The sequence below is a fragment of the Monopterus albus genome, unplaced genomic scaffold (assembly GCF_001952655.1).
Source record: "Monopterus albus unplaced genomic scaffold, M_albus_1.0 scaffold57.1, whole genome shotgun sequence".
NCBI classification, from domain to species: domain Eukaryota; kingdom Metazoa; phylum Chordata; class Actinopteri; order Synbranchiformes; family Synbranchidae; genus Monopterus; species Monopterus albus.
This window is the reverse complement of record NW_018127937.1, coordinates 677,159-686,269: the sequence shown is the minus strand read 5'-3', so window position 1 is coordinate 686,269 and position 9,111 is coordinate 677,159. Positions and strand designations below refer to the sequence as shown.

Here is a 9,111-nt window from a genome sequence, read left to right as displayed (position 1 = left end):
CCCTCCGGCTCAGCTTGCTCTCATTCTGGGTAAGGACTGTAGGAGAACTCTGGTTTTCATGTCTCCCAGTTTAAAAACTCTACAAAAACTTGACTAATCTGGCAAAGCCACAGCTTTACAAAGAAAATCTAACAGAGCAGAAAACATCCAACATTAAACCAGAACACAGTTCAACATCCATCCTCAGCTGGAGGTCGCAGCTTTGATTTAGAGAAACGAATCATATAAATCCTGCCTTCACGTCCAAAGTCTTCATTTTGTGTAGTCTCAAACTAAATCAGTATCTGTGAGCCAGTGTACACAATTATCCTCATATCAATGTACATGTTTAACCTTTTGCATCGTAGACTGAGAAACCAAAGGCGACACAATCAGTATTTGTAGCGAACCATCATGTTGAGTCGCAGATTCAGTCTGTATGTGAACAGATTCTTCTTTCACAGTTTTTCCAAGTCTGTCTTAAAACAAGAGTCCATATGAACATTGCAAAAGGTGTTGCCAGGCGTAATTGTTGTGTACATCTCATGTCTCTTACAAAATCGTTCCTACATCCTCGGTTGATGAAGGACACAGGACGTTCCTAGGCTGCTATATCGGCTCAGAGGACCGGGGCCGAGCCACGACCGAGGGTGCACGAGGGCATCCTTTGTGGAAATTTTGTTGTGAACTGATGCATCCCTTTATCAGAAATCAGTTGGTGATTGGACATTGTAGTTGAAGGATCTGAGGAAAGGATGTCTCATGTCAATAATGTTTCATAAGGTCCTCTCTACTCACATTTTTCTTGCATGTTTTCCTCGCATCTTAAGTTGGCAGCGGGACTACGACATGAAGAAAAGACAACTGAAGGAAATGACAGTGCTTTTAAGATACATGAAATGTACTCGTTCAGTCTTTTCACACAGGCCCTGAAGAGATCCATTCTTAAATCAGTTTCAGTGTAGGTGGCTGGGGAGAAAGTCCAGGCTTCGTTCTGTGTTAAAACTGCACAGTGTATATGATGCTGTTTCCATAAGATGCTTGTAGTGAGAGTCTGGTTCTTCTCAGTCCACAGGATGCAAATTCACCCCGAAATGTAATGCGAGTCTTAAACACATCCTTTGCTTCTGTGCAGGCATTCCTCCGACTCACTTGCATAGATATGACAGCTTGGGCCGCATCGACGTTGCTGCAGTTCTTCAGCCTCTAGACTTTGTGCTCCCACAGAGGGAGGAGTTCATAGTGCCACCAGCACTGGAGGCCGACATCAGCACGGAGCTCATCAGCCTTGCGGCTGAGACACCACCTAAAGAACCAGTAGGAGATCCAGATGCAGCACTGAGCCAGGCCAGCCCCGGAGACCTCGAGTCTGAGCTGGGTGCTGAACTGCTGGAGCCGAAGTCTGAGGAACAAGACAGACAGACGCTGCAGGAGGAGGACTCTTCTTTGGAGTGACAGACTAGTTTCAGGTGATCGGTCCGTGGAAGGGTTTGCTGCTTCCTGTTTCTCCTCTATAGGTCGACTCTTTGGGTTTGGTTTGTTGGGCTGAATGAGAAGTTTGTAGAATCACTTTGGAATCTGGGAACTGGTGATTGATGATGTAATAGATTGCAAAATGTTTTCATGTTCCACTCTCACTCTGGATGTCCACTGGATGCAGTTAGGTCTGTGTGTCATCAACAGACATGGATACTTTTCATGTTGCAGCTCATTTCTGACTGACACGTCACTGTATGCAGGACATGAATATCAGCAGAAATATTTCTTGTGCTTTACACGCTTCACAGGAGCAGAAGATAACACCACATAGACTCAAAGTGTATAAATAGATGAGAAGAGGAATGAGGCGAGCTGCCAGTAAACATCTCAGCAGCAGAGAGGGGTGCTGCAGGTCGCTGCAGGACACTGCAGGTCACAGAAGAGCTGATGCACACCTCCCAGATCTTAACGCACAGTCTGGACACACATCACACAAGCGGAGCATCCCGCTCCTGTCAGGAGGTGAAACTGGTTCTAGAGACGGTACAAGTAGAAAAGAAAAAGCATCTCCAACATCAGTCCACGCGGTGAACATGCTCCTCAGCAGAGCAACCAAACAGCAGCTTCATCTATTGGATGTCAGGGCAAAAGCCATCTCCCCTGTCTAAGGGATCAGGACAGTGGCTGCAGTCTGCTCATCTTGCTGTCAAATACAGCCGTGTGACTGAATCAACAGCCAGAAAACACGTCCGGCCTTGGTTTCGGTGCCTTTGTGGGTACAGCTAGGAGTCGGTGTCAGCACAGGACTTGCTATCAGGGAAACAGCTCTTCTCCAGATGTTTTAATGTGTCCGGTGCAAGTCAGCAGTGTTCAGACTGGGAGCAGGGGGAGTGTGTTAGCCTGGTTCCACAGAGTCTGTGTGGAATTAGTTTTAACACTGGATCCTCTACAGGATCTGGACTCAGGAGTGACGTCAGAATATATAACCAATGTTAAGATGTGTTTCATGTACATATTTAACAACTATTAATGAATGAAAGTGATTCTGAACCAACCGTGTGTGTGTTTGATGCTGCAACAGCTTTGAGTCAATCTGAACATTTATTGGGTATTAATCGATACATTATATTGATCCAGAGACTTAACACAGAGCATCTGTTGAGTGTAACACAACATTGGTTTGGATTTATGTGTAAAGGAACACAGAGCTTTGTCAGTGCCTTCAGTGTGGCGGAGTTGTAGTTAACACATTTATGGGCCTTTAAAGCCATGATAAATCTGATGCCACTGTCCACTTGTCCAGATGTGTCAGCTCTTCACTTCTTCCTAAACTTCTTGCGGGTGGCGTTGGGGTTGGCTCGTCTCCTGCCGCCTCCACCCTGGCCGTCTCTGATCTGCAGGTTGGCGGCTCGGCTGTAGATGTCATTCTCGCAGAAAGGTGACGCTCCGGCCAGGTAGTCGGGGTCAAAGACGTCGGTCTTCTGACGAGCCTTTTGGGAGAGTCTCTGCTGGGGGAAAGGCTGGTCCTCCGCCAGCTGGGGGTTGTTGCTGTGTTTCCCTCCCTGAGGCAGCGGCAGTGAGTGCTGAAACACACGGTACAGGAGGTTAAGGTAATCTTGAAGTTGAACCAAACAAAAAAGGAAAAACCTCGGGCAGTTTTAGGTGGAGCAAGGAATGTGATAAAAAGGCTTTATTTAATCGGGCATATCATAAAACGCCAACCGGTTTTGACCTCACCAGGTCGCCATCAGGGCGGAGACATAACTGTATACACCTGGTACTAGTACTGAGGAAGTAGTAAAACATTATTACAAGAAAAAACCTACTGGATTTTTTTTAAATGTGATTCTTTATTAGATCTGTACTGTCTTCACTGAGGTGGTCTGGAAATTCAGTTGTATTGGTTTTTCCCCCATTTTCTTTTCTTTTAGGAATTAGAAATTTGTGTGATATTGAACTTTTCATGTTAATGTGGTGTCTATATTGCAGTGATTGTGTTTTTACTATTTACTTAGACTTTTAATCACATTCCTTGCTCCACCTAAAACTGCCTGAGTTTTTCCCCCTCTAACATTATACTTCTATTCATAAGTGAAGACCTAACACTATGAGAAAAGATGTTATGAATATGAGATGGTCTCCTGTTTACTGAGTGCAATGTGCTTCTGATAAATCATACTAATTGTTGCAGCTTTAAAATAGGACCATGTTAACCTAGTACATTTGCAAGTCATTGCTGAGCTAATGTAATGCAGCACGCCTCAGTGCACAGCAGGTCATACTGTAGTGTACATCACAGCAGGTCTGGCCATGTGTGAATGCAGCTGAGGGATTCGAGTCTCACCCTGAGTCCTCTGGGGTTCAGCACTCGGGGGTTTCTGGAGAAGTGCATCTGCATGTTGCCATCCTCCCCGACACTCACCGCCAGCTTCTTCAAAGTCTTGTTTCCACAGTGAGGGCAGAACACTTTGTTCATGTTACTGGTCGTCCTGAAATATAAACGCATTCGGATCAGCACGCTAACCACCAAGGTAACAGTTTGTTTTTACAGCAAACCCTGACAATGGCATACATGCTAGGCCAGGGGCTAATCATGTGCAGACACAATGGCTACATTCACATTACATACTGAAGTGACTCAAATCTAGATCTGTGCGTCCGCCGTCAGAACGGTCAGATCAGAATACATGTGGTCATTTTAACGTCTCCTCCTCTGTACATACGGCCTGTTGTCATCGGCACCTCACAGACCAGTAACAATAAACATGGAGGAGAGCGACGACAGCAACAGGGTCAGTGGAGAGACCAGGACGTTTAACTTGTGGTGGTTTATGGAGAAGCTTCTGATCAAGCCAAACTGGAAGGAACATATCGTAACCCAGCAGTTTGGGAGGAAACTTGGCTGTTTGACTGAAGGGCTGAGACTTTTCTGAGTGATCCTGAATCATTTAATGACGCCATTCAGTCTGTTGGTGCGCTGTACTCACTTAAAGCAGGCATGGCATCTGAGGATGTAGTTCCTCGCCTGTTTGATCACCATCCCATTAACAGAGAGAACATGGAGTCCGATCTGAATCAGAACATTCTGTAAAGAAAAGAAAACCATTTAATGAGCATATTAATCTGGTTTGTCATTTTTCCAGTAAAAAAAAGTGGCAAATTTCTCCGCTTCTCAAATGTGAGGACTTCTGCCACCCGATACTAATTTAAATGTCTGTTGAGATTTTTACCATCGGTCGGACAAAACATCTGTTTGAAAATGTGCCTGTGCTGTTACGGTTTACAGCGATGTTCGTTTTTTACCAAAACAATTACTGATTAACTTAAATCCATTTGAGTACATTACTTCATATAGTAGATAAAACAAATTAAATACTAAAAATAAGTCAATAAAAGCTGCCTCCAGGTGACACCTGTGACAGGTACGAGTGATCCGTCACCTGCATGGCGAAGTCGGTGGTCAGACATCCCACTCTGACATCAGCAGGAGTCGTCCAATCAGCCGATTCCATCTTCACCTGATTGATGTTACTGGGAGTGATCCAACCTCCTCCATCCTCCTCCTCAGGCTCATTCTCTTTGTCCTCATCATCTGAGTGTTTCTTTGCCTGCAGCGATGTGTTTGACCCGCTGTCCACTTGCTGCAAACACACCAACAGTAACAACGCAGTCGGCACCTGCTGCTGTCGGCCAGTCACAATTCGGATCAGCACCACTGTTTAATACACCATTTTTACCCTTCTTTATTATTCCCCGAAAACAAGCTTCACTGTAAATCACAATTTCGTATTACGATTAGTGTTCAGCCCTATTGTGTTATCATAGTAACTGGTGACAAGAAATAACTTCACTTAGAAAAGACAGTGCCATACATGACACCTGTTGAGATAACTTCACTTAGAAAAGACAGTGCCACAATCATACATGACACCTGTTGATCAATGACCTTGGATTATGCATTTGTTTATTTCGCTGTGTTTAAACTGACCAGTAAATCCAGCAGGCTGTCATCGAGAGATGCCACTGGTTCTCTCCAGAACTGGAAGCTGTTGAACTCTTCACTGTCCACTGTCACGAGACTCTTCTGCGTGTCCGTTGGTTTCTGTTTGTTGCTTGAATGTAAAACGTCCACTGGGTCCTGACAGAGCCAGAACAACGAGAACACATTTAGCAATACTGAACATTCTGCTGCAGAGTTTATTACAAACACAATATGAACATATCGTAGCTTTCCCTCTACAGCGGCAGCAGCATCAGTGTCTCCACTGTGAGGATTAGCTGCTTTGTCTGGTACATTTCTGTCGGTCGGCCTGGTGAAGTCCGCGCTGTCCTCCTGCTGACAGAGAGCTGTCCTGACAAGAGACGCTGTAGTTGGTGTAGACTTAACAGCTCAAACAGGAAGCGCATATGCGCCGCTCACGTCTAGTGAAGTCCCATTTTGAAGTTAGTAGTGGCTGAAACCCACCATCAAGTCCTCCTTTAAGTATTAGGCTACTAGTAACTTTAGTCCCACAATGAGCTGCACTAGCAGGTGAGTGAAAGAGCTGAACTGTGCATGAAATCTAACACACAAGAGCAGAAATTCTTCCTCAGAAGAAAAACTAAAGAACAGGCTAAATCACAAATGGCAACGCATGCACAGAATTCATACTTCAGCTGAACTGTAACAGCCTAACCATCATCAGTGTCATCATTATCATCACATTGACTGGTAGGCTACAGAGCGCTATAGAGCGCTACGGTGACTGTGTAAAAGGAGGGTAAGTGAGTGGACTACACGTTCTGTTACACACTGCCAAGTGACTTTAGCTACTTGCTAAATGTTCACACGCAGCGTTGTGTTTGACATCAGTAAAGTCAACTTCACCTGATGTAGAAAACACTAAAAATGCCACCTGCACGCCACAGACACCATCAATTGGCCAATTAGCGGTGTAGCTGCTGGACCATATAATGCAAATGTACTGTATATACTGACTTAAGGCTAGTTTTATTTGATAATCAGGTACAGTCACCTTTAACAGTGACAGCCTGTCTTAGGGTCTTATTAATGTCAGTCTTCCAGCCATAGTAGAACCGTGTGTCTGGTCAAATTTATGTTTATTACACAAACAGAGGCTGTGAAAGTGCGACTTGGTGTCGCACCTGTGATTTGGCCTTTAGGCCGTAGAAGCTCAAAGACATTGCCTTTCTACACGTCACCGATCAAAGTCAAAGTGGTCACAGTGGGAGTCTAACATTGCTCTGACCCACCAGAAAGTTCAGTAGGTCACTGTCGATGGATGGTAGTGGGTCTCTCCAGAACTGGAAGGTGTTAAACTGTTCAGTGTCGACTGGATTTGATGTCTCTGCTTGAGTGTGTCCGCTGCTCGAACTGTCCACAGGCTTCTGGAGAGACAACAAGGACCAGACACATTCATCCAGACTTGATATGTACTCTTCATGTTCACAGAAAAGATGATGACCACAGAGCTAAAACAGGCCTAGATAACTCAAACTGTCATCTTTGTTTACCTTGGAGGGAAAGTGGAATCCTGCAACATTAACAGGAGTCTCTGGGTGGCGCTGTGTGCTGTGAATATTAATCTGAAACAGAGATGCTTCAAATGTAACTCTCTGCTATAATTAGTCAGTAAATGAGTGTGAAGTAGCACAAAGACTGCAAGCAGGGGGAACCATTAGCCTAACTTAACACAATGACTGCAGGCAGGGGGAATCATTAGCCTAGCTTAGCACAAAGACTGCATGCAAGGGGAACCCTTAGCCTAGCTTAGCACAAAGACTGCAGGCAGGGGGAACCATTAGCTTAGACTAGCAAAAAGACTGAAAGGAAGGGGAATTATTAGCCTAGCTCCATCACACAGACATAAGTAATTTTCTGTCTTGCCCGGTCAGAGTAAAAGCCGCCGCTACATTCGTTTGACAGGTACCTTGACTTTCGGCTCCCTCTTTAGGTGCTGGGAGCCAACATGCTCCAGCTCCAGCTGGTAGGTCAGAGCCAGGACTTTGATATCAGTGGCTGAAAGACTTGGGTAGTCTCCGGTCTTCTTGGAGAACTCGGTCACTGAAAAAAGGAACACAACAAACTCAGTCTTTTTTAAATAGAGCTTTTTGGTACAACTGTACTTCAAACCCTAGAAACCATCTTGATGCAACAGCTGGCCCTGTGGTGCAGTCACAACAACCTGGAGCTGAACATGCTCAGAACAGTGGAGATGACAGTAGACTTCAGGAAGAGCCCCCTCACCATACTCAGCAGCACTGTATCAGCAGTAGAGTCCCTCAGGATCCTGGGCTCCACTATGTCCCAGGACCTGAAGTGGATGTCCAACATCAGCAGAGGATGAACTTCCTGCTCCAGCTCAGGAAATTCAACCTGCCACAAGAGCTGCTGATACAGTTCTAAGGAGTAATCATAGTGTCTGTTCTCTGCTCATCCATCACTGTCTGGTTTGGCTCAGCAACCAAACAGGACAGGAACAGACTCCAGCAGACAGTCAGGACTGCAGAAAGAACCATCAGTGCCAGGCTGCCCTCCATGGAGGACCTGTACACCTCATGGGTCAAAAGGAGGGTGGAGAGGATCACTGCAGACCCCTCACACCCCCTGATTCTGATGGTTAGTTACTTAGTTAAGCGATTAGATTTGCTGAATGGTATCAAACTAGAACCTACTGATGTGTTCAGATTAGTTTGGTTACCATGTCTGATGTGTTCAGGATGTGGTTCTTTGAAGATAAGCTCGTAGGGCAGGAAGGCCAGACTCCTCCTGGTGGGTTTATCTCTGATCTCATCCACCACATCTCTCAGTGTGTAGATGTTCCTGCCGATATCCTGCAACACAAACCAGCACAGCAGTGTTTTTTTTTTTTTTTAATTGTACTTCTTTTTTAAGATCAGGAAAACAGCTTCATGTTGGCAGTGGTCACTGTTGTCCAGAGACCTTTCACTTTTTCAAACAACTTCCACATTTGTCTGTGAGTTGTATACAGCACATATAATCTGTGACTGTGAATATCAAGATCAAAGATTTTTATTATCAATTCACTACATGTGCAGGACATACAGAAAAATCAAAATACTGTTTCTCTCTCACCTAATGCTGAATGCCCATATCATTTAAGAAACTAAAATAGAATAAAAGTAGAATAATACATAATAAATACAATATGAAAACTGAATAAAAGTAATAAGGATAAACTAAATGGTACAACCTAATAGGCTATGATGAAACTCAAAGCCATGTGCAAACAGTGACAGTAGTGCAAATAATAACAAAAAGATTGTCAGCAGGTCAGCATCACCAGGGGTGTTGGTGATGGTGGAATGCATAATAGCTTATGAAATGTACATGGACAACAGTGCAAATGACCAACAGCAGCAGATATGACAGTAAAAACAGTAGCAGGAGATTTACATGTAATATAACAAAAATGGGGAATGTACTGAGTTTGTGCAAACAGCAGAGGTAGTCTTTTTATATCTTTTTATGTTCTGTGGTGGGTTACAGTCCATGGGCACAGGGGGGGAGGTAATGGACAGCATTCAGCATCCTCACGGCTTGGTGGATGAAGCTGTTTGTAAGTCTGGTGGAGTGGGCCTGAAGACGCCGATACCTTCTCCCTGAAGGCAGGAGTCTGAAGTGGGAGTGTG

At 44.7% G+C, this 9,111-nt stretch overlaps 2 protein-coding genes across 3 annotated transcripts in view; one reads left to right on the top strand and one right to left on the bottom strand.

The window, feature by feature from the left end:
- Window positions 1–2,512, top strand: part of cog8 (component of oligomeric golgi complex 8) — a 6,626-nt gene extending 4,114 nt beyond the window's left edge. The window contains 3 exon segments of the mRNA XM_020602667.1: window positions 1–29; window positions 1,115–1,448; window positions 1,767–2,512. The exon segment at window positions 1–29 is cut by the window's left edge and continues 13 nt beyond it. Of these exon segments, the coding sequence (XP_020458323.1) occupies window positions 1–29; window positions 1,115–1,434 (349 nt within the window). The 3' untranslated portion in view covers window positions 1,435–1,448; window positions 1,767–2,512.
- A 34-nt stretch (window positions 2,513–2,546) lies between these two features.
- nob1 (NIN1 (RPN12) binding protein 1 homolog) overlaps window positions 2,547–9,111 on the bottom strand; it is a 9,174-nt gene continuing 2,609 nt past the window's right edge. The window contains exons 2-10 of one of the 2 annotated variants that reach the window (XM_020602669.1): window positions 8,160–8,292; window positions 7,389–7,522; window positions 6,973–7,044; window positions 6,712–6,846; window positions 5,447–5,596; window positions 4,899–5,099; window positions 4,446–4,543; window positions 3,803–3,947; window positions 2,547–3,041 (exon numbers count right to left, since the gene is read on the bottom strand). In XM_020602669.1, coding sequence (XP_020458325.1) covers window positions 2,775–3,041; window positions 3,803–3,947; window positions 4,446–4,543; window positions 4,899–5,099; window positions 5,447–5,596; window positions 6,712–6,846; window positions 6,973–7,044; window positions 7,389–7,522; window positions 8,160–8,292 — 1,335 coding nt within the window. In that variant the 3' untranslated portion in view covers window positions 2,547–2,774. The remainder of the gene's footprint in view (window positions 3,042–3,802; window positions 3,948–4,445; window positions 4,544–4,898; window positions 5,100–5,446; window positions 5,597–6,711; window positions 6,847–6,972; window positions 7,045–7,388; window positions 7,523–8,159; window positions 8,293–9,111) is intronic. The other variant, XM_020602670.1, reaches the window with a different exon arrangement.